Consider the following 25,244-nt stretch of genomic DNA (forward strand, 5'->3'; position numbering starts at 1 on the left):
AAGAGGTATATAACTGCGACAATGTACTGTATGTATTGTGCTTACACAACGCTATGCTAATATCTAGATAAGCGCTAGCAAAGTTAAAAGCTTCATGTTGAAACGAACTTAGTATTCGAGCTCGCGAATTAGTACTCATACTCGTACCTAGACATGCATTTGAAGCATGGCGGGTTGCAAAACACGGGGGCTTTATCGTACCAGAATACATCAATAAATTTTCACGCGAACGCAAAATATGTGTTGACAGTGACGCAAAATATGTGTGACTGTTACGCAAGTAGGTGCTACTTCATTTGACGATTTATTACTGCCTCGCTGTACGGCTATGTTTTTGCATTGCTATTTTGGACATACACGAATTAATATTGGTTCGACGAAAGGGAAATTAATTCAATTTATAATTTGAAAATACTTCAACCAATCAAAAGTAAATTAAAAATAATTTTCCATGGTTGCTGGATAAATTTATTTCTCTGAAAAGCTCTGTTCATTGATCATTTGCGTCATGCGAGTTTGTGATCCTCTTTAAGATTGTTTACTAGTAAGCTGGCGAATGCTTGGCCGTTGTGCTGTGTTCTGCTTTCTACACCAGAGTCGTTGCGGGTTCGTGAGCTTTGTTTTTATTTGGATATGTTTATTTGTTGTCGCTACCAGCTGTGCGTAGTTCAGATGCAAATGTGTTGCAAGCCAATTTATCCATTAAGAGCGTCTGTCCCAAGACGAGCGCGACAAGACGTGAGCACGCGGGGTGCAATCTTGGCAGATTATCCAGTTTGTCCCGCAATCGGCAAATTGCTGGGTTCTGGGGCCGATTTCCGGCGCTCGCTAACTACTTACTTGCTCTAGAATAATCAGCGCTGTACACTGCGACTACTGTTCAACCTACCTGGGACCTCACTTAGACGAGTTCAATGATTCACTGGCTGTGCGATCGTTTAGTGATTTGTTTAAGCAACAAAAGCGAATGAATGGTTTGCTTTGAATCTGCTGACTTGCATAATATAGAAGAGATTAATTACTGCCATGGTAGCAATACCTGGCTTTGGACAGGGTTTAAAAGTAAATTACGAGTTAATTTAATATGCTACATGACTCTACAATTTATTGTTTCGTATCAACTTACTGCTGAGTGCTGAGCAAGTATCTCACACCCAGAGATTTTTTTAAGAATATTTTTTGGTAATTATTCCCGTTAACCCCTCGCTTTGTTACGAGTGGGTTCACTCCCCCATAATAGTCGTGCGGCGGTAGAGTTTGTACCAGCGTTCCTCGGATCTCGAGGCGACTAGTCCTTTCACCGTACGCGTACGGCTATCGTCGTTTAGCTGCTGATTTCCACAATGACCAAAATTATGTTTGGCGGACGCGGCTTGGGTCCCAACAGCCGAGGCCTAGGGAAGAGTACTCGCTGAAAATCAACGTCGGGACATTTAACTTATGTCCCGAGTATCGCTGAGCGGGCGCCTTTTTGGCTCGGGATTATGCTGGCCCGGCTGGATTATTATATTTACTGTTCTTTTTTTTCTTCTTTTTACACTTGTAATTGCCATTGCTTGGCTCGCTCGTGCCAAATAAAGATTTTATTATTATTTGTACGCTTTGGAGCTCACGGGTCAAAAGTGTCCCGGTCCTTTATAAGACTTGCGTGGGGATACAAATCCAACCCATAGAGGCCGTATTATTAAAGATATTGATTAGCTCCAGGTATAACGAATGACCCACACCGTTCGGCGCCGCCCAAGTGAGACGGTCAAATGAAAGTCAAAAAGATCTGTTTAATCGAAAGCAATTAAGAATGAAAAGGTGATCTTCCAATAGAAGCTTGCCTTGTGCTGAAATAGTGATTTGGAAGATTTTATTTCATCTCTCTTCTTACACAATGACTAAAGCTTATTCGGGCAGTCAATTTAATTCCATAGCGAATTATCGCCGAAAGATGTGTGTGGCTTAATTGATGAAGCCTCCGCGTTAAGAGGGTTAGGTTACTCGGTTTCAGTAACTTTAAATTTGATATTTGATACACTTATGATTTGTAAGGCAAATTGCTATAGATACTATGTTTGTTTTATACTTGATGTGTCTAATTTTAGTATGGCCCCGCACACATATGCGGTACGGGCAAATACGCGTAAAAATTATACCCACACCGTTCGGCGCCGCCCAAGTGAGACGGTCAAATGAAAGTCAAAAAGATCTGTTTAATCGAAAGCAATTAAGAATGAAAAGGTGATCTTCCAATAGAAGCTTGCCTTGTGCTGAAATAGTGATTTGGAAGATTTTATTTCATCTCTCTTCTTACACAATGACTAAAGCTTATTCGGGCAGTCAATTTAATTCCATAGCGAATTATCGCCGAAAGATGTGTGTGGCTTAATTGATGAAGCCTCCGCGTTAAGAGGGTTAGGTTACTCGGTTTCAGTAACTTTAAATTTGATATTTGATACACTTATGATTTGTAAGGCAAATTGCTATAGATACTATGTTTGTTTTATACTTGATGTGTCTAATTTTAGTATGGCCCCGCACACATATGCGGTACGGGCAAATACGCGTAAAAATTATGCTACTTTATACTAGGCACCGTTAATATTGTTAGTAGGGAATTTAGTGCAAGAACCCCTCCACTTTGGTATAGAAGGCTCATTTTTGCAACAGTGGTTCTTTGGGTGCTCCTGAGTGGATTTCCGTCGGTAGACATCGGGAGCCCCCCCTGTGGTAGCAGGGGGAGGGGGGGCAAGTTTCCTTCCGCCGCGCTTCACTTTAAGGCCCATATCTTCAAAACTATGGGTATTAGGGCAAGTGTGGTATCATTTTCGGATAATTAAAGGATGGCGAATTCATTTCTAGAACAAACTTTTTGCCTTTTTATACAAAAAAATTGAAATATTGAGTAAACTTCACAAAAACCAAAAAGTGATTTTTTAAATAAACGTCGTTTACTTTTAAACCACTGGAGATAATCTAATAAAAAAAATATGACCTGAAAGCTACATTTATCAGGATTATAAAAATATAACATTGTATGGTACTTTTCTCGCAAAAAGTAGGTGAAAAAAAAATTTTTCTTCAGGACACAGCGGGCGAATTTTATTGCGCATCGGAAAAAAATATTTATTTTATCCATGAATTCATACTATTTGGTTCNCGGGGGAGCCTCCCCCGGGTCAGGCGGCTCGTTCATCTTGACGACTAAATAGTTTTAAAGACTTACCAATATACAGCAATTATACACTAACTACACAATATATAAATAATCAAGTAAATATAAACACTAATTACACCTCTTCTGATCACTACAACAGATAAATTTTAATTTTAAAGCTAAGAGAAACAAAAACGCGCCCGACCAGTTTAACGTTTCCCGCGCTTTTTCTGTGCGAAAATTAGTGAACAAGAAAAAAGGGGTATTATAACATTTGTTAAGTAGATGGTTGCTTACACTAAACATTAAAAACTACATTTTCGATTTTTAAACTACCAGTTGATTCCGGGAGGTAAGTAAGGTATTTATTTGTATTTCAATAGTTCGTTTAACGTTGACAAATTGAAAGCTAACTCAATTATTAGGAATATCGAAGTGTTTTAAAAGAGGTTTTAGGAATTATTGGATAATAGTGTCAACCACCCAAACATACTACGTGATACTACTTCCTTCTCGTGTATTTGTTTGCAAACTATTACTATAATAATAACGTACTAAACATAACTACATAATTATACGTGGATATCTGTTATTGTCTTACTTCTATAGTATTAAGAGTTACATTTTTCTATCATAACGAAATAAACGCGACACATGACAAGACAACCCTAGCGCGACGGCCGAGCGCTGAGAGGTACATACGTGAGTTTACCTTTTGTTATATTTTGTGGCAATGCGGAGACGCGGTTAGGGTGAGTGTAACTTAATGATTGTTTGTATTGAACATAATAATACATAATATGATGCTAATACCCAGTTTCTGGCCTGGGGGGGGGGGATAAGTCATACCCNTGCACTAAATTCCCTACTATGTGGGCTGTAACTGTTCAATTGTCAAACTTCATAAGCGTATGACGAGGCTCCAGAAATGCTTTAATGGGGCACAATCAGTAAAGCAAAACCAGACAGTAGATCTTATGAGTAATCAGTTGAGTTAAACTCTATCTGGTGATTACCGGGGGGCTGGTGGGAACTTTCGGTGAGATTATTCCCGGTTGGCCGGGAAGGCGGGTTCGAACCCCGTCTTAGTTGGACTGTTGTGTGAACCCACACGTAACAAGAGTTTTTAGCTTACGCCGAGGGGTTCAATTATAACTATTAGGGTGGATTCGACCAAATAAAAGTAAATATTAATCTCAGAATAAATTGTCAGTTTTGACATATTTCCCATACTGAAACTGTCATTGTGCCAGTTATACCAGAAGTTATTCTTGGATAGAGAATAAGTGGTCGAATGGGGCCTAGTAATGTAAAGGTGACAGAGTTTCTTCGCTAAGGGAGGGTGTTTTTGAGAAGTCCAACGACAAGTGTCACGTCATATGTCTCCTCCCGTGCCGCTGCCATAGAGAAGAACTACACTGAACTGTCCTTTATTTGACACTGACAGGTGGGCCACCGTCAATAGCGGATCGCTAGTTCCGACTTTTGCCACAGTGGAAAACATGTAGTTGAACGAAGATGGTGGCGCCCTTCTGTCAATGTCGTCGGTGGGACATTTCAGTGTAGTTCATCTTTACCTCAAGCACTGACAGTTACGCGCTAGACCTGCCCCCTTAGACAAAACGCACTTATTGATCGAATCGAAAATCGAATCCGTCAAAACTCCATACAAAAAAGGGGCTTTTCGACCACTTTTCGACTGGTTTGCGATTATAATTTGCACTTTGTCTAGACCAGGGTTGGCGAACCAATGGCACACGTGCCAATGATGGCACGCGACATAATATTTTGGGCACGCCACCAATCACAAATTCAGTAATTCAATAGTAAATAATGTGTTTTGATTATGAGCTATCGTATTTGCCGTCATCAGTTAGTGCCACTGTAGAGTAAGGTCGTGTCACTCACCAGTGGTGCCACTTGATAGCATTAGGTGTTAATTTAATGGCACGTGTCTATGACTACTTCAAATATTTTTTAAATAGTGGCACGTTCAAACTTAAAGGTTCGCCATTCCTGGTCTAGACCCACTGTAATAAAGAATTTGTAAGTAAGTGGTTCTCCAGCGATCCCCTGCCTTGTTCCAGGTCAGACAAGGAGATCAAGCACTGCCGCATCCGGCAGGAGGGCCGCCTCTACGCCATCGGCACGGTCAAGTTCGAGAGCCTCGTGGAGCTCGTCAGCTACTACGAGAATCACCCGCTCTATAAGAAGGTGAAACTGTGTCATCCCATAAGCGAGAAAGTGGTTAAGAGGATCATCAGTGTAAGCCCACTTTTTTTAACGCAGGATTCTAACCAATCAGGGACCAAATATTTGTACTTTAAAAAGCATGCGGCGATAACTGAACGATGGCCTAAGGCAGCGGTTCCCGAAAGGTGGTCCGCGGAACCCTGGGGTTCCGTGGAAAGGCCGCAAGGGTTCCGTAAAAAATATTATCCCACGTTTCGTGACCGACGTTGTTCGCTCGCACCGACTTGTTTACGCACAAGGGAGGGGCAGGGCGTGCGGGCGGAGTAGTACGGGGGTTCCGCTAGGAAAAGTATAATCAATTAGGGTTTCTTGGCAAAAAAAAATTGGGAAACCCTGGCCTAAGGTGTCGCAATGGCCGACTGAAATCCGAGGAACGCAGCAGCGTCCGTTCTGGCGGGATTCGAACCATCGAATCGCCGCGGGACTATCGTGGAGAACCCACTCGTAACACTTATTGAGCTTAGTACGAGGGGTTAACAGGACTATTAGTGAAATCACCAATATTCTGATTAACTTTTGTAAATAATTACATAAATAATATGTTGACACCTCGCATTCGCAAATATAATGTACATTGAATGATGTTCCCAGGAACCCGACGACGGCTCCGTGTACGGCACCCCCGGCTACATGGATCCCTCCTCCTTCGTGTCTAAGGTAAACTTAATTATTGCCTCCTATCACATAAAAAAAAAAAAAAAAAAAAAACGTATTTAATACTTAGATTGGAAAAAAAAATTCTTATGAAATGAACATATCCAGCCTCTCGCCCATATAGCGCCCGTGTGCAATCATTAACTGCTAGGTTCCCTTTAGTCTTTTTAGCACTACCAGTGCCCCTGGGCGAGATTTCTATGGCGCCCCCTGACAGCCCGTCGAAATCGGCATTAAAATCGCAAATAATGATGTAGTTCCTGGTTTTTTGGTGACTTCGCAAAGCGTCACCAAAACTAAAGTTATTGTCAGTCCATCTTCTGTTATCATTATACTGTTGGCAACAAAACGAATTTTTCGCACAATTTTGGGAATTCACAAGTCTACTTACTTGCCTCGGTCTATAAGCGAAAAGATATAAAAGGGCGCGGGCCGGGGCGCCTGATGCGATGTACAAGTACGCCTCGGTCCTTGAGCAGGAAAATATAAGGGGCTGCAGGTCGGGGCTCCTGATTTGCATTAACAAGTACTCCTAGGTCAATGAGAGAGAATATACAGGGTGTTAGGTAAATGGGTATATGAGCCGACACTAGCCCATGTTAACATAGTCATATAAATGGTATGGTGAAGTCAGAAAATTGATATCTTCATTTTAATTATTTTATTTTTCATACAAATCGGATTTTATAAAATTTATTTAGTATGAAAATTAAAAAAATTAAAATGATGATATCAAATTTCTGACTTCACCATACCATTTATATGCCCATGTTAACATGGGCTAGTGTCGGCTCATATACCCATTTACCTAACACCCTGTATAAAGACCCTTCAAGCATCATCAGACTCGAAGTGAGGGCCACTCGAAAGCGGCCACCACAAACCGGCAAACGTAGTGTAGGAAGCCACTACTCGATCCGACCATCTGGTGCAGGTTGTGGGAAACGCCTGAATGTAGAAATCCGTGGGAGAGCCCTTTGCCCAATAGGACTTCATTAGGTTAAAGCGATCTTTATATATCTCTTTCTTCCTTTCCTTTACTCTCCTGTATATGGTCAAAAACCGATCGAAACCCATTAAAATTACTTCTAATCTATACTAATATTATAAAGCTCAAAAGTTTGTTTGGTTGAACTCGCTAATCTCAAGAACTACTGGTCTGGCTTGATGTTTTTTTGTATTGGATAGCCTATTTATCGAGGAAGGCTTTAGGCTATATAACATCACCCTACAGCCAAAAAGGGCAGAGCAGTAAAGAAGAATGTTGCAAAAACGGGAAATATTATTCAAACAATTTTCACGCGTACAAAGTCACAGCATTTCTAGCTTTATCCTTCAACGTTATGATACACAAAATAATACAAGTGTCCCCTTTGCTAATAAATTTGTCAATTTTAAATGTGTTGTTCCAATAATTGCAACAATTATTTATTAAAAGAGAGTACCTCTCAACTGATCCCTGCTCATAGTCAAACCAATTAACTTAAATGATAAGGTAAGTACATATAATAATTATCTTTGTTACTTCACGGACATAGGTCGGAGACAAAACTATCACCTCGGGTACTGCGATTGCGAATCGTGGCAGCCGAGTCACCCTGCGGTAACTACTTAGCCGTTTATTAAAGTAGAAGATAGTTCTAGCCATTTTAATCGAGATTTTCCACATTACACAGCATTTTTAAAGATGTAATTTGTCGTAAACAAATGACTAATAGCGCTGCTACCCCTTTCAAGCAAGCTGTATATCCTTGTGTCAGCCCCTCACCGCAATACCAATAGCCCAGCGGGTCCGGAATCGAACTAGCGTTCCCCGAAAGTGGTTAGTCCGATGCCGACACCACTGGGCTATGGTCGCTTTAGTTGGATAGTTTGGGAACTTCAATTAGTTAGTTTCAAACAAATTGAAATAGTTTTGTAATATGAAAATGTTCCCGCTCCATCTGTACTGTAGTGCCATCACACATTATCATTTACAATATTCGCGTATTGTTCTAGATCATTCTTATTTGCAAGTTATTTGCATCCAAATATTTACGCGCTAAAATATTATAATTGAATAAAAACAATGTGTGTTATCCGTTACATCTAACGGTGGCCAAGTAAACAATAATTTCGGTAAACAATAGTTATGTTGACAACATGAATCAATAATGTCGTACTTTTTATGACGTCACAACAATATTTATGTCAATTTATAAATAGACTATTGTGACGTCACTCATTTTAAATAAAAATAGGCAATTTCGCTCATATATTACTGAAATGTGTGCAATGCTTCTTTTAATTAATCGTGACTGCTGTCATCGCCCATATTAGCATCCATCTGCCTTACTTAGAGTGACGAGTCCCAGAATAGACGGGGCAGCAGCAAAAAAATGTGTGCATCTCTAACATTCATCTATCCACCTCGAAGTTATCTACATTGGTAGCTGCACGTCTATGTACAGTCGACATCATTGACATTATTCACATAGTCCATTTTGATTTTACAAAATATAACCTTTCCGCTATCTCAGATTTCAAAATTGTTGCTATTTCAGTAATCTGCCCCCAAGAAACCTTGAAAGTGACACCCATATTGATTTTCCAAAAAAGTCTACTTCCGGTATCTTAGATTGGAGGAGTGATGCTATATTAAGAATCAGCGCTCCAAGAAACCTCAAAAACGAGACCAATATTCGTTTTTCTAAAGAAAACCTATTTCCGATAATAGATTTCAAAATTGGTGCCTTTTAAATAATTATCCTCCACGATACCTAGAAAATGACACCCATATTGTTTTTCCAGAAAAAAAATACGTTTTCCCAACCTTAGATTTCAAAAGTGATGCTATATTATGAATCAACATCCTAGGAAACCATGAAAATGACACCCATGTTGATTTCCCAAAAAATAACATTTCTAGTATCTAAGATTTTAAAATTGATGATATTTTGTAATCATCCCCCCATGAAACTTCGAAAATGGCACCCATTTTGTTTTTGTAATACAAAACTATTTTCTGCTATATTAGATTTCAAAATAGATGCGATATTAAGAATCAGCGCCCCAAGAAATCTCGAAAATAACACCCATATTCATTTTCCAAAATAGAACCCATTTTCGGCACAAAGGATTTCAAAACAGACATTATATTCGTGATCATCACCCTAAGATTACCCGAAAATGACACCCATGTAGTTTTTTCAAAAAACATCCCTTTGCAACCCTTAGATTTCATTATGGCTCACGTAGTAACATTGTGAACCCCATTTTTAGTCATAAAAACATTGAGATTGCTACTTGTTGATTCGTTTCAAATACTTAACAGAAGTAAACTATGTTTTCACACCGTATTTATGAATCACCCTATGTACAGTGAAAACTATATTTCCTACGCACCGGGCGCACCAGGAAGTATTCACCGGCTAATCCTTTGAGTTTCTCTTACGTGTTGACGCTTTATGCAAATTTAAAATATTTCAGAGGACATTGACTTATTGTGCAATTTCACCCAAAATATAATGATTGACATCGACTTATCACAGAGGTAAACTTAAGATTTTTCACCAAGTTATACATGCCTAGTCTACAATAAGAGCACTGAATCCAAAAACAACGACAATACTTGTTTGATTAGCTAAAATTTTCCAGAAGGTACCAAAAACTTATGCGTAATAACCCGATTTCAAATATTCGTATTTAGGGCCAGATTAAATATTTATGTTGTTGACAAGACTGAGTAGTTAAATTAATCTTATATAAAAGAAAAAACGTCTTTCGAGAGTGATCTCGTATTTATTTATAGAACCAAGGTCACATTTTGAACTGATATCGGCTTTAATGCATAAATGATAAATCGGTACTCGTTTTTCTGGAATTTTCCTATAATGTCTTCTTGCACGTAGGCCACACGAGCACACGAGGTAGGAGAACAATCGACTTGTCAACAGGCTACATGACTATACACCTATGGTTCCATCGGTGACAGATAACTTAGATCTATAGGTAGATTCATAAAATAGTTAATATCATTAGAATATTTTCTAGTCAATTTCTATTTGGCGTAGTTATTAGTTTAAACGGGATGTGGATTTTATATTTAAATATTGCATTCTATAGTTTTGTTTCATAGACCTAGAATACGTAGCAGCTTATCATTTTCATGTACATGTTTTATCCGTAGTGCCATAGCTAGGCTGGACTCCCATCTTGTAGACCAATATTTTTAAATAATTCCACAAATTAAAGCTGACGCGAGTGTGTTGAATAAATTTGCCTAAAGTTCCTGTTTGATATACGAATGGTGTTAATATTTTTTGGCTAGTATCTATTTATAGACAAACGCACTTAAGGTCTGGCTGAGCGCGGGATGCAAGGTGTAGGCCGCACCAAGGGTATGCTGATGTGATGTGCAAGGCCGCACGTGCTGTTTGTTTTTAAGCTCGTCCATTATGGGTGCGGGCAATACCTATCTACTTACATAAAGAGGGTGCTCAGACTCCCAGGCTCAGTGCCACTCGGAACGCGCACCGGAGTGCCTGCGATATATAGCCGACCATATAATATACAAAAGTGCATAAATAAATAGCATTTCAAATCCTCATATAAAGTGTCTGTCCGCCATCCATTTCCTGTACACGAAGCTAGTGCCGGATAGAGCTTTCTTTATTGTTGACAAAAATTACCTTAAATAGCCATTAAAATTAAAAAATTGTGCGTAATACTCTGATGCATTCCCTTGCATAAGAGCGGCTTAACTTTTCAAGGTGCAACTAAAGTGAAATTGCATTCATCTCAACCGCGTAATACATTGCATATAGCAAAAATGGCACCAAGAATAGCATATCGCATCAACGTGTCGGTCTGCTGGTGGCCATTCCGCGGCACCTACCAGTACACTTTCAAAGTGTTTCTACGATTCAACAACGAAGAAGTTGATACCAGTGCGACTCGAATCATTACAATCAAAATTTGTCCAATTTTGGGGGAATTTAACATCACCGTGTGGCAACATGTGCTGTGCTACAAAAAAGAGGAATAAAAGTAGGATTTGGACATTTAACATTTGTATAATAAGTATAAAAAAGTAAAATAATTCGTATATGATGCCAAAAAATCTTTCCACCCATTTTTCCGTCCATAACAAGTTGCTGTTTTAATAAATTCAGGAAAAAAGGTGAGTCATTTTAATAATATTTACTAGTCCAAAGATAAGACGTAAATTAAATTGTAACAACAATGCTATAAAAGTACAATTGAAAAGGATTCTTCTAGAACTTCGTTTATTTTTTATTAAATATTTTTTAAATCGTGTGTACAGTTTAAGATGAAAATGTGAGGGGTAGTTTTTTGCGAACACTTGACCAAAGGGAGATGACGCCCAGCGTAACTTCGCCGCGCATGGGCCACGATCTCGTGCCCGCGGCGTCACGATGGTGACCACGACAACAAGGTGACGCGTGCTTCCCACTCGCGTCGGCTTCGTATTATCTGGTCCGAGGTATTGCGGGCGCGATGGAGCGATTTAGCGTAAGCCTTCCAATCTTTGGTATGCTTCAATAGATGTTCTTATAACTAGACCTAGACTAACTCTAGGATAGATTTTTCTGAACTGGACTTTGGACTACTTCCTTACATGTATATTTTGCTCACTGCCAAAAAAGCTTAGTACTTATTTTTTCTTTTTCAGTATTTTTTATTCATTTTCAACCGACTTCAAAAAAGGAGGAGGTTCTCAATTCGACCCGTATGTTTTTTTTTTCTATGTTTGTTACGCGATAACTCCGCCAATTATGAACCGATTTGAACAAATCTTTTTTCGGCGTATAGGTAATACCTCAAGGGTGGTCCCATTTAAATTTAATAATAGAAAAAACAACCCCCAAGGGTGGAAAATTGGGGATAAACTTTTTTATACGCAATATCTCCGCCGATTATAAATCAATTTGAACGATTATTTTTTTGTTGAATAGGTATTATCAAAAGGGTGGTTTCATGCGAATTTGCAGAAAATATTTCACCCCCAAGGGTGGAAAATTGGGGATGAACTTTTATATACGCAATATTTTGAATTTTTAGTTTTTTTTTGTGTTAACGCATTTGAAGTCGGTTTTATTTTTTTTTAAAGTTATTCAGTATTTTTTTACTATTTAATTTTTTTTTTCATTTTATTTATTTTTATTTTTTTTTACTTCCTTTAGGTACAATTACTTTTGTTTTTTTTTTAATAAATAATGCTTCTGGTCCAAACCAAATGTTGGTTCTATGTTTTGTCACAAATTAGTAGTGCTTATTAGCCCCACCTTTCCCATCTTATCGCATAAGTGCATAAATGTTGTGTCTACAGTTTTCTGTGTTTATAATAAAAGAATGCGTTTGTCCCGGCTTCAGGTGACGGTGAAGGCTCTGTACGACTACCGCGCGCGGCAGGACGACGAGCTGTCGTTCGCCAAGCACGCAATCATCACCAACGTGGACAAGCCCGATGAAGGCTGGTGGCGCGGCGACTACGGCGGCAAGAAGCACCACTGGTTCCCCGCCAACTACGTCGAGGAGATCGAAGTCCCGCAAGCTACGGAGATCGCAGTTAGTATGCTTGCGTATTGGCAGCCCTACTAACACACTGTGAACGGCACATAACGTAGAAGCGAACGCAATACTCTCACGTGACGCACCCATGTTTAATTTCCACTCGACTTATCCGAATACAAAAGAGGTTCTACGTTTGTATCTTTTTGTCCATATGCCTCATGAATGTAAAACGATTAAGTTGATTAAACAACAAGAAAACTTGTTTGTTCAGATATTATTATTTAAAATATGTTTTGGCTCGTTAAATCGAATGCAAGTGACTTGTGATAACTTCGTTTAAGTGTGTAAGTGAGTTTAATCTCACATACGAAGAATCATTGTCATAGCATATTCCTTATCCTGTAAGTGTGGCAGCAGTAGTAGTTTATTATCATATTTCTCTGTGTGTACTGTACTCGGTAACTGAGCGATTACGTCATTTAATTCTAAATCTTTCCAGATGTTTCTGCAACAAACTGTCCAATAAAATGTTAGTATGGACAATTGATTCGCCCTTCGGTTGTGTACTTGTGATTCAGTATATTCTAAGGAGCTTCTATGCGTTTCGTTCACAAACCCACATATTTAAGTAACTACTAACACTCAATAGTCTACATACAGCTCTTAAGGAAGGCACCTCTAATGCTGGGCGCATTGCATTATAGGAACTTTCAGAGTTCCTTTGCCACACGAATTGTTTCAAATGTTGCGAGTTTGTGCACCGGTTGATTGGTGTGATTCACATTACTTTAGTGGAAATATACTGCTTATTATTTGCTGTGCGGCGTGAAATTTGAAGATGTTTGTGTAAATAAACTTAAACCATGGCTTTTCTTCAACAATGGCTTAAAAGTGCGATCGAAGCGCAAGTCATTGTGTTTGTGTGCGTGACGCATACATATTATATTGTTATGCAGCTTTGTGTGTGACCAAATACTTCGGAATCTGGTAGAGTTATATGGACTCATGGGTAATTTAAATTTATTCTACGCAGCCGAAGCCGAAGTTGAAATGATACTTGATGTTTACATGTGCTCATCAATGTTTGTCATGCAGTTTGCTCATAAGTTGACACATGTTCGTTGCTACCTTAGGCCGTCTACTTCTGGACAATGGCCTTCCGGATTTCCACAACGCTTGGTCCTGTCATATAAATGCGTGACACATCAATGTGTCGTTCTTTGCTTTGATAATTTGTGTGGTGATGGTGTCGGACTCTATGGGCTGTCGTAGGTATTTATCAATAATTCAATATACACAATTGTGTGTGCCGACTCCTGTTCCATCTAGGAATCGAACCACTATACAATGCTGAATGAATTCATTATTTTATATGCAGTTATGATTACGCGTTCGGTTCTGTGGCACTTTGACATCGATTTGACATCAATTGAACACAAAAGCCATTTCAAATGTAACTTATCTGCATACTGAGACTCTGTAATTGGCTAAAGTTATGTATTGAACTCTTCTGTAACATATAAATTGTTGCTGTTGAATTTCCAAATAAATTATTACTTAGAGCGAGGTCTATGGTATACCAATGAAAATCACCATGTTCATACTCACACAAAAGTGTAAAGTTAGACTAACACTTTATATGCCAAGAGTTGGGTTAGCAAAAAGCGGACTTGTGCTACTAACATTCGAATTCTTTATTAGTACTTTATTGGCACTTATGCACGTCCCGAATATCTCTGCCTCTCGCTTCGGGACAACACATTGGCTGGCGATGACAAGTGGCGGGAGAAAGAGTAACCTTAGTATACTACAAGTTTGCTCGTTTGCAGACGAGCGATACAGCTGCGTTGGGTGCCTTGCAGCAAGGCGAGCTGGACGTGATGGGCGCGGTCGTGGAGCTGGTGGTGGGAGAGGAGACGGGCAAGCCGCGCTGGGTGGTGCGCGTGCAGAGCCCCGCCATGGTCTCACCTTTCGACATGGCCGCGCCCACCAGGGAAATCGCTTTGGAGGTCAGTTACACTTCATGGCACACGCACACACACCCCTCCCTTAGGCCCTTTTCACACGTCCCGGTTGCCGACTAACCGGCGCCGGGTATCCGGTGGTGAAGTGTATGGACATGGTACGTAGCTTTCACATGTTCCGGCGTAATTAATCCGGCATGCCCATACACTTCACCACCGGGTACCCGGCGCCGGTTAGCCGGCAACCGGAACGTGTGAAGAGGGCCTTACGGCCGGTTCACACATGACTCCGTTTTACTGTTCCGTTTTATCGTGTACGTTTTTTGTTCGTCGATGGCGTATGTAGTTGTATGAGCGACTTCACACATGACACGATATTCTGTACCTATACAGTAAAAAATATCGTTCCGTAAAAAAATTACATTCCGTTTTTTCATCGAATACGACGGAACAGTAAAAATATACGGATAGAATTTTAACGGACGTCCATACTTGTAGAATAGCGGCGGTATACTGCGAGTTTTCTGTTCACACATCGGATCCAGTAATGACGGATCCGTTGAACGTTATACGGTGCCTATGTGTGAACAGAGCATAAAGGACAATGACCAAAAATGTATGGAGTGTGGTCCAAATGTCCACCACTAACGAGACCTATGTAGTAAAATAGTCTACTAAATACTGATTCATTATAACCAAACCGCAATCAAAAAATATGCTGTCAGTAAAAAGTTATGACTGAATGAAAAGTCATGTTTTTTACCTTTTCATCCGAAAAATGTTCTTGATATCATTGTATCCATTGCACATTTTGGACTAATCTACGCATGTTATGTCATGTCGTATGTGGCGCGGGGTTATAGATGAATTTTATTAAATATTATACTAGCTGTGCCTACGACTTTGTACGCGTAAAAATAGTTTGAATAATATTTCCCATTTTTACAACATTTGTCTTTACTGCTCCGCCCCTATTGGTTTTAAGGTGATGTTATTTATCCTAAAACCATCCTTGATAAATGGGCTATCCATAAAAAAAAAGAATTTTTCAAATCGAACCGGTAGTTCCTGAGATTAGCGTGTAAACTACTACAATTTTTGAAACAGTCATAACTTTTTACTGACAACTTATTTTTTTTTGGTCCCATACTGAAAGTTAATCTCTATTTAATGGACTATAAGTCAATATAGGTCTCATTAGTGGTGGACATTTGGACCACTTTTGGTCATTGTCCTTTATGACGTATCCGTTAAAAACGTACCAGTAAAACGGACTCCCATGTGTGAACGGGCCGTTATGGAACTTGATCGAATGAGATCGAAACACGCATGTTGCTGGCAGTTTGGCCAGCAATCCTTTTTTGATAATTGTTTATGGTTTTTTACTTTTTTTTTAATATTGTTTTTTGGGTTTTTGAAGTTGCCTTTTTGTACGCTCTCGTGTTCTAATGTATTGAGCAATATACCTACTGTTCTGGCCCTTTTTTGGTGTTTCCTTGCTTCTAGCACACCTATAATCACCACCGGCAGGCCTATCCATCTAATACAGTCCACTCCATCGTTTTTAACAACGCAGTTCGGTTTGTCGCCAATACTTCCGTGCGCGTTTAACTGCGCCATCACATTTGCCGCAGTTAATGGGTATTCGCTCACCTAGGGAAGGGGCAGGGGCGGCCCCCCTCTCCCGGAAATGGTACTTCCTTCATACCTACCTTATATTGCATCTAAGTGTCATATGTGCGGGACAGGGGCTCATCGCCTCATAGGGTCCCGACTGCAATAACCCACTGTCCCATAGGTTTTCGGAAAGTGGATGCTAATCATCTCACACATTTTACCTCCCCTTGGCAACCCTTCATGATAAGAACCATTTGTGGGATATTTCACAAGCATTCGCTTCGATCGCGATATGTTACCATATCATTTCATCAGTGTCATTTCTTTTGTACCAGTCTACTAACTAAAATTGCTAAAATCGAGTGGCAGTGGGCGGGGCACATATGTAGCTCGTAGAGACGATTGGGGCAGAAAAGTTTTCGAGTGGCGACCACGGGCCGGAAGACGTAGCGTGGGCAGGCCTCCCACTAGGTGGACCGACGATCTGGTGAAGGTCGCGGGAAGAGCCAGGATGCGGGCAGCGCAGGACCGGTCGTTATGGAAATCCTTGAGGGAGGCCTTTGTCCAGCAGTGGACGTCATTCGGCTGAAACGAACAAAATTATACAAAAACATTTTCCCAACCCTTTCTTTATCTTTTCTTCTTTAGGCTATTTTTTGTTATATTGATTTAATGTTAGCAGGATATCGGTAGAGAATCACATCGGCTGCAGAACCTTATGTGGAGCCTTTTTTTCTGCAGCCACCTGATCCTGACGATATAGGCAGCCATGTAGAAGGGCTTAGGCGGGCTAGTGTGGTGACCGTGGCCGACCACTCGTCGGTCTTAACCAAACTCATTCAATACACAGTTTCGGAACCACTAATCTATATGTTTCAAGTGAGTCTGTGTTCTGGAATTTTCCCTTCACGTTGGACTAACAGTCGTCGCCGGGATTCTTGCAGAAGGGGTGCACATTTGTTCCAGTAATCGGGCATACTTTTATCCTATTATTTTTTCGGAGCTAGATTCTAGTAAATGTCAAAACCCGTGAGTTACTGGCGCAATTGACAGCTGAGATGTCAAAAGTTTTGACTAAAGCTTTTGACACCGCATCTGTCCCCATTATTCTGCGTTCTCTAAAGCCGGGTTTAGACGGGTGTAAGGCGTAATGGGATGTATCGTGTAATGTTATGAAAATAGTATGGGCAACACTTTTCATGTAATGCTCGTAGTGCCATCCACATGTAGAATTCGTGTTATAGCCTGACCAGGAACATAAAAACCCTCGCCATGTTGCGGAAAACTAATGGTACTAATTTCTTTTAATGGCAACAGTAACTGAAAACTTCATTGACATGTCACCTTGCATGTCAGTCTATTGCTGTCAAAGTGTAAACAAACTTTATTTTAAATGTGCGCAATTGATTTTGTGAATGAAATTGCTAAAATCTTTTTATAGTCGTGAAAGAAAAGTGGTTCACAATGTGTTAAAGTATTTGTCGAAGAGAAATACCAAGGGTTCGGACAATATTTTCATTGAATAATGTTTCCAACAAAGGTTGTCAAATTGACTGACATGTTTATCGTATAGTACAGTCCACTATGAAAATTAGCTGTGGTTTGTTTCAACTACCTATTTTAAAGTTTTTTGTCACTTTCTAAGTGTTGAATTTTATGGAATTGGGAAAGAAGTACAGAGTTTGAAGCGTTCGTGAGCAGACATTGCAGTTGAATATTCAAGTTCTGAATTTGATTATTGATGAATAATAAAATAAATCCTACTAGCTCGATTGATGGTTTCATTTAATTTATTTAAACCAGGTTACCTATAATAATATTTTTTCGTTGATTTATGAAAATATCAAATTAGCCCGTAATCCTGAATCCTGATACAAAAAGTTAGCCTATTAATTTACACAGGTACGACTGTACTCAGTGTTGCACTATCAAATGCAATTGACGCGCCTCTATGCCAGGGTTTTTATGTTCCTGGTCAGGCTATACATTACACGTAATTACACCCATCTGAACCCGGCTTAAAAGCTAAGAATAAAGGGTGCTGTCGCGGTTCAGTTGTTCTCTCAATCTAGCGCCAGCCCGCAGAAGCTGCTCAACGGAGGAAATTGGCGTTGGAGTTCCTCAAGGGAGTATTGCTTGATCAATATAGTAGGCCATAACATGTCAGACATATTGCACTTCAGCGGCTGTAGAAGAAAGCAAAGGTAATGTAGTTTTAACAAAATTATTTTCAGCTTGTTTTTTGTTTCTCACTTAATTTTTCATCTCTCAATGCTAATCTCTTGTCGAACTAACCAGCACAGTCTCATGCTTACACTTCTTGTCTCATGGGGCGACTAGGGAAGTCTAAATGCGAGAACAGTGCCCGATCAGTATCCGGTGCTTCACATTCAAGACTGCGCAGTGTTTAAATGGTAGTAAAGTGTTCTCAAAATTAGCTTTGCTTTAACTAAATACCGACCGCTGAAGAAGACATTCCAAAGTATAATTTAAAGCTATTTATGACGGGTTTCATTTAAACTTCAGCTCTTTTTGCTTATGACAGGATTGAGGTGATATCATTTAACCACGTGACAGCATTTAACGTAGCCGTGCGGTGGCTTTCAGTGGCTGACGGCCATCAAGGAGGCGGCGCAAAACGCCAGCGCGCGCTCTATCCAGCACAAGAAGATGGAGCGCACCTGGCGTATTGCCAAGGAGGTCTCCGACCTGATCGTCTACTGCCGATCTGTCGCTTTCAACCAGCAGAGGTAAGCGTGCATCATCTTTTGTCACTGTGTATCTTACAAATGAGTATTTAACCCGCGTGTCAGTTCTCACAGAATGATCAGCACGAAAGTAAATGTCAAACTCCTATATTCTTCTGATTAAATTCTTTGACGGTTCCAAGACAGCTAACCCCAGGGTTAACTCAACCTTCACCGGTTGGGTTTCGAGGCTCAGCTGTAGATCCTGGCTATTCAGGAGTTGCAGAAGTGATACATACAGCGGTGTGTTTATTCCCGTTCCCGTTATAGATGTCAAACGTCCTGAATATTTCCCTGCAGGCTCAAGACTAAAGGCTTCGTGTTCACGGAGATGTCTTCCTTCCCCGAGACTAAAGCAGAGCGCTTGATGTGCGTGAACGAAGTCAAGTTCTTCGTGAAGTACCACACGGTGCAGCTCAGCCGGATATATCCGAAGGGGCAGCGCATCGACTCGTCCAACTATAACCCGGTGCCCTTCTGGAACGCCGGCTCTCAAATGGTGGCGCTCAACTACCAGACGCCCGACAAAGCGATGCAAATCAACGTCGGCAAGTTCAAGGAGAACGGCAACTGCGGGTTCGTGCTCAAGCCGAAGTTCATGCTGGATGAGACGTGAGTCTGGAACATTGATCAGTTCAGTGCACCCCTTTCCAAGAATCCAAATTCAAATTCTTTGTTAGTTAATGCAAGATTTTTAGACGCGTCCCAAATTTATCTGGTCACACCATCACCTTGGGATAACATACGGTGGTACCGGGAAGTAGGGACGAAAGTATGTCCGTCACCTTTGTTAACCTCTACCGGGAAATACAATTTTCAACATAACATCGAGCATTCTTTTTATACTTTGACGTGTTACAACGTGGCTAACTTTCCTGTGTACTCGTACAGATACAACCCCTTCGACTACAAGGCGATCGAGAAGTACACGAGCCCGTGGAAGATAAGGCTGCGTGTGATCGGCGCGCGGCACCTGTGCAAGACGGGCCGAGGCACCGCCAGCCCTTTTGTCGAGGTCGAGGTGCTCGGCGCCGACTACGACTCCGGCTCCAAGCTCGTCACCAAGATCGTCGGTGAGTCAGCTAGCGAGCTTTGGGGCAAACCCTCCGAGTCTCTTGCATTTGCACGGGAGCGGACGACCAGCGATGGCTTGCCTCAACTGGCTGGGAGTAGGGCAGGTTGGAACAGTACTTACTCGTTCTGCAAACTTCTGTGTGACCTTAACAGAATCAGCCATGGTAAATTTTTCTGCTACTTTTCATAAAAGGGTGCATTCACATGACCTATTGGCGCTGGTAGGGTAAAAAGATTATGAGACATGTAGAGGCTCCTGAAGAGCAAAATGACGATTTGTAAGAATTATTTATTAGTCTACAAATAAAGAAATTTTGACTTTGACTTTGACAAAATGTTACGATAAATAAATAAATAATCTTTGGACAATTTCACACAGCGCCAGCTAGCCCCAAAGTAAGCAACTTAATGTTTGTGTTATGGGTGCTAGCTTAACGGATATACTACTTATACAACGTGTCCCAAAATTCAACGATAAGCCGGCGCCACAGGGCGGACATAGTCATGGGTACTTTAGGAAAAATAAGAAAAAAAATCTATCTCAATTATTTTTTAAGTTACACAATAAATAATGAAATTCGTCGAAAATTGACACCCCTTATGATATTTTACATTACCACGGCCACAATTTTTCAAATACTTCTGTTTTTTTGTTTGTATCGGCAACCTAAGTAGTGCTGCTGTCCACCCCAATCCTTAAAATCCCCAGAATCCTTGCAATTTTTACACAAAAGTTATAATCAAAATATGATATTTCTTTAAAATTTTGAACGATTTTTAGTTTCACTCAACTTTGACTCGTCGTTTTGTAAAAAAGTATGAACACTACTGCGGCAAGTTTTTTATAAAGTTGACGCAACTATCCAAGATTCCAAAATGGTATAATACTCTATGAAAACTAGTCGCAAAAAAGATATGCGTACCATTTTTACAAGCACTTCGCTTGTTAGTTAGTATGGGATAAATCTTGCAACTGAATTTAAAACCAGTTCTCCTCAACTAATTGAGCTGAAATTTGGTATACTTATGAAAGTACGATGACAATGCAATATTATGGTATCATTGAGCTGGATGGAGACTGGAGGTGGCCATAGGAACTTCTAAACGAAACGGCGGAATTGCATCTAGTTTAGGTTCGTTGGATTTGTCTTTTCGTGCACTTTAGTGCTAGATGATGTCCAGAGTGCTGATGATGAAGTCAAGAGGTGGCCAGGAGCTGGCCATAGGAACTCCTAAACGAAACAGCGGAAGCTTATCGAATTTGGGTTCGTTGGATTTGTCTTCCCGGGCACTTGGGCCATGAGATTGAGAAACAACTAAAAAGTTTAAAATATTTTGATTAACTTTTGTGTAAAAACTGCAAGGATTCTGGAGGTTTTAAGAATTGGAGTGGACAGCAGCACTATTTAAGTTGCCGATACAAACAAAAAAACAGAAATATTTAAAAAATAGTGGTCGTGGTAATGTAAAATATCATAAGGGGTGTCAATTTTCGAAGAATTTCATAATTTATTGTGTAACTTTAAAAATAATTAAGATAGATTTTTTTTCTTATTTTTCCTAAAGTAGTCATGACTATGTCCATCCTGCGGCGCCGGCTTATCCTTGAATTTTGGGACACGTTGTATACTTTTTTTTTAAATACATAAATATTATACATAGTCACACCCAGACCCGTCACAGAAATTAAAATTCATCATTTCAATTTCTGCCCGGCCGGGAATCGAACCCGGGACCTCTCGGCATAGTAGTCCGTTCTGAACCACTACACCAAACGGCCGACGATGTTCATCTTTAACGCTCGGGGGTTTCGTTTTGAAAAAATTAAAATGATTTGTTGGTTTTCAGCGGACAACGGGCTCAACCCGATCTGGAACGAGAGGTGCGAGTTTGAGCTGCACTGTCCGGAGCTGGCTCTGATCCGGTTCTCGGTGCAGGACGAGGACATGTTCGGCGAGCCCAACTTCATCGGGCAGGCCACGCTGCCGGTGCGCTGCCTGCGCGCCGGCTTCCGCAGCGTGCCGCTGTCCAACGCTTACTCCGAGGAGCTGGAACTGTCCTCGCTGCTGGTGCGCTACTCCGTCTCCCGGGACCGCTGATGCCGGCGCCCGGGGCGCGACCCGCGTCCCCGGCGGCGACACTACGACGACCCCCGAGCAGCCGAAACGGACGACGACGGGTCCGCCTGCGCCACCCCAGACGCGACCTGCGATGAATTTGCGCCAAATACCATTTATTTGTCCTTGGCGGATCTGGTCGAAAAACATCAGGATTGGAGCCGCCCTAAAAGTCCATATTACGAAAACGAGGAATTTTTTCGCTGGGCAAGGTTAATCGAGGAAAACGATGTGAACGAGAGCCGGCCCTCGTCTGATAATGAGCCACGCGTTTGTACTCGCTCGCCTCAACTCGAGCGGTCGGTGTACCACGCGCCGCGTGAGCCGCCGGTGCGCGTGACGCCGGGCGCGGCGGTGTACCATGAGCCGCCGGTGCGCGTGACGCCGGGCGCGGCGGTGTACCATGAGCCGCCGGTGCGCGTGACGCCGGGCGAGGCGGTGTACCATGAGCCGCCGGTGCGCGTGACGCCGGGCGAGGCGGTGTACCATGAGCCGCCGGTGCGCGTGACGCCGGGCGAGGCGGTGTACCAGGTGCCGCGCGGTAGGGTGTACCTGGCGCCGCGCGAGCCGAAGCCGAGCGGAGCGGTGTACCTGTCGCCGCGCGAGCCGGCGCCGGCGTGGCGCTGGCCGTCCTTCGACCCCCCCGCGCTGCCTTCCGCCCCGCCCCCCGCCGGCCTGCCGCGCTCCAGGCGGCACGCGTGGGGTGTCCTGTGCAACTTCCTCACGTACTTTACAAGAGACAATTCACAGTAATGTTTGTAAAACATTGCCATTGGCAGCGACAATTTTGCTGTAAAGCCTGGTCGCGCTCGCACACTCACTGCGGGCGCCCGTCGCACAGTCGCGACAGCAATATAATTACGCGCGAGCGATAAGGATGGGTAGCTTGGGGTCATTGGACAAAATTCTACGTGCTCACGGACCAGGCTTTAGTAAACATGTAACCGCTGCAGCGCGGGAGGAATGGCGACGGATTGTGAGGCTTGCCACCACCTGGTGTGACGATCACACTGGCAGGTGTAGCGACGAAGAAGAAACATGTAACTATTGTTTGATATGCGGTACGTACGAGTATGCTTGTAAATGCGTACTAAATATCACTGAAGTTAACTTCAAATATGAAAATGAATTGTGTAATGAATAGTTGCATCAGGTATGTCTATAGGGGCGGCGCCATCTTTTCAATTTTATAAATGTGAAATATTTATTCTTTTATTCAATTCGCTAACGTGGTTTGTGTTATTGTTTACCTAAAAAGCAATAGGGTACAACTACAACACATGATTCTGAAATCTGATGTTACATACAACGTACAGTTTAACAGCGCGTAATTCTAACCGTTTGTTGCTTTGATGATTAAATGTATATTTGTATAGTCTGGTCGCCGAACTCGTAAATTTTCGTCCAACCCTCGCTCATATTGCTGTCACGACTGTGCGACGGGTGGCCGCAGTGAGTGTGCGAGCGCGACAGCATCATAATTACGCGCGTGTGATAAGGATGGGTAGCTTGGGGTCAATGGACGAAATTCTACGTGCTCGGCGACCGGGCTTTAGTTTATCTGATACGAACTTATAAAGAAAAGATCTGTTTGTTTTAAAATTACGTTTAGCGATACCTTTAAATTGCTCCTTATCTGTTCTTGTCCACTTTAAAATATAAATAGGTAAAATGCAGCTCGATTCATATGACAACACGGCGAAATTATTATGATGATGGAAATTAGTAAACGTTACCACAGTAGCGGCGTAAGGGGGGGGCGGTGGGGGCGGTCCGCCCCGGGTGCCAAGCATCAGGGGGTGACAAAAGTCGCGCAGATTAGTACTCACTGACGCATCTGCATGGCAGGGACGATCGTGATGTCATGACAGGGGGGTGCCATTCTGGGGTGCCTTAGGCTATAATTTATATTATGACGGGGGGGGGGGGGTGCCGCCCCGGGTGCCAACCTATGCTACGCCGCCACTGCGTTACCATGTAGTGCATTTTGATCTCCGTGTGTCCAAGAATCGAACTTTATTTTACAGAAACGGTTGGCGAGGTAGACTTGTATTCTGGAGCCATGCATAAAGCTCGTTAAACTTTTTCAACCTATGATTGATTCAACTTAAATGTTTTGTCCAGTCACAGATCAAAGCTGTTCTTGAGTGTGGCGAGGGTCGTTTGAGAGTACAAGCCGAAGTGATCCAAGTGATATTATCATCTTTGGGAGGCAAGTGCCACACGTTTGGACCTGATTTAAATAAAACTTGTAAAAATGGCAGCTAGGTCATTATTTCTACCTCGCCATCCAATGCCATGTGCATTTATATTAATATTTGTAGATTAGGTATTTAAAATAAGTTGAAATGTTAACTTTAAAAGGGTGTATATTTAGGTAATATATTATGTAATTATATGTCTCAATTATATCATAATATACGTGTTAATCGTAAGCTCACTTGACAATAAGGAATGTGTTTCTAAAGAAACTATATAGACTTTGAAAAGTAGTCAAGTGAAGGTGACTGAAGGAGTAGGACAGCAAGGTGAATACGACTGAATATGCTAAAAGACTTCAAAAGAAGTCATGTTCTGTTCGTAATTTTATTATTGTTGTTATTTTTTATCGGGACCGACTATTTGACGGAGATCGGTATGGTAAACTTGTGACTAATGGGTTTTCTTTTCAGTTGCTGCTAGTTATCCCGTCTTTATTAACCTGAGCTTATAACGTTCAAAATTATAACTAACATACATGATAGTTGACGGATCAATGAGAATTCGTACTCTTTTCGAAGTAAATAAAATTTTCCAGTTATTGTAAAAACCTGCCTAATCGGTAATCCAATTCATAAAGTTTGTTTTCGTTCAAGTTATGCACTTAAAACAGCGCGTGCTTATCTAGAATAGATTCTTTCGAAGATTTTCCAGATTTTTTCGGGAAATTCGAGAGGTAAATGCAAATATATTTCAGAGTTTACATCGGAGGAAGTAAGGAGTAAGCAAACCGCTCAACAATTAGTTTTTTGCATTACATATTTCTTTTTTCCTGAAAACTTTTAAAACTAGACAATATTGTGACAAAACTATTCATAAAAGTTGAAATTTCAAATGTAACATGGCTTCTGTCGCAGTGCTCTTCGTCAAATATCCGAGTCATAATAGAATAACCTTG

General features: G+C 41.3%; 1 protein-coding gene across 1 annotated transcript in view; it reads left to right on the forward strand.

The window, feature by feature from the left end:
• sl (small wing phospholipase C gamma 1) overlaps positions 1 to 22,276 on the forward strand; it is a 32,220-nt gene extending 9,944 nt beyond the window's left edge. The window contains exons 8-15 of the mRNA XM_028313675.1: positions 5,233 to 5,410; positions 5,990 to 6,055; positions 12,428 to 12,622; positions 14,398 to 14,577; positions 18,757 to 18,899; positions 19,197 to 19,508; positions 19,788 to 19,969; positions 21,819 to 22,276. Of these exons, the coding sequence (XP_028169476.1) occupies positions 5,233 to 5,410; positions 5,990 to 6,055; positions 12,428 to 12,622; positions 14,398 to 14,577; positions 18,757 to 18,899; positions 19,197 to 19,508; positions 19,788 to 19,969; positions 21,819 to 22,069 (1,507 nt within the window). The 3' untranslated portion in view covers positions 22,070 to 22,276. The remainder of the gene's footprint in view (positions 1 to 5,232; positions 5,411 to 5,989; positions 6,056 to 12,427; positions 12,623 to 14,397; positions 14,578 to 18,756; positions 18,900 to 19,196; positions 19,509 to 19,787; positions 19,970 to 21,818) is intronic.
• Positions 22,277 to 25,244: the final 2,968 nt, after the last annotated feature.

This window comes from Ostrinia furnacalis, unplaced genomic scaffold, assembly GCF_004193835.3.
Source record: "Ostrinia furnacalis isolate ACB-3 unplaced genomic scaffold, ASM419383v2 OfSCF4318, whole genome shotgun sequence".
In the NCBI taxonomy this organism is placed as follows: domain Eukaryota; kingdom Metazoa; phylum Arthropoda; class Insecta; order Lepidoptera; family Crambidae; genus Ostrinia; species Ostrinia furnacalis.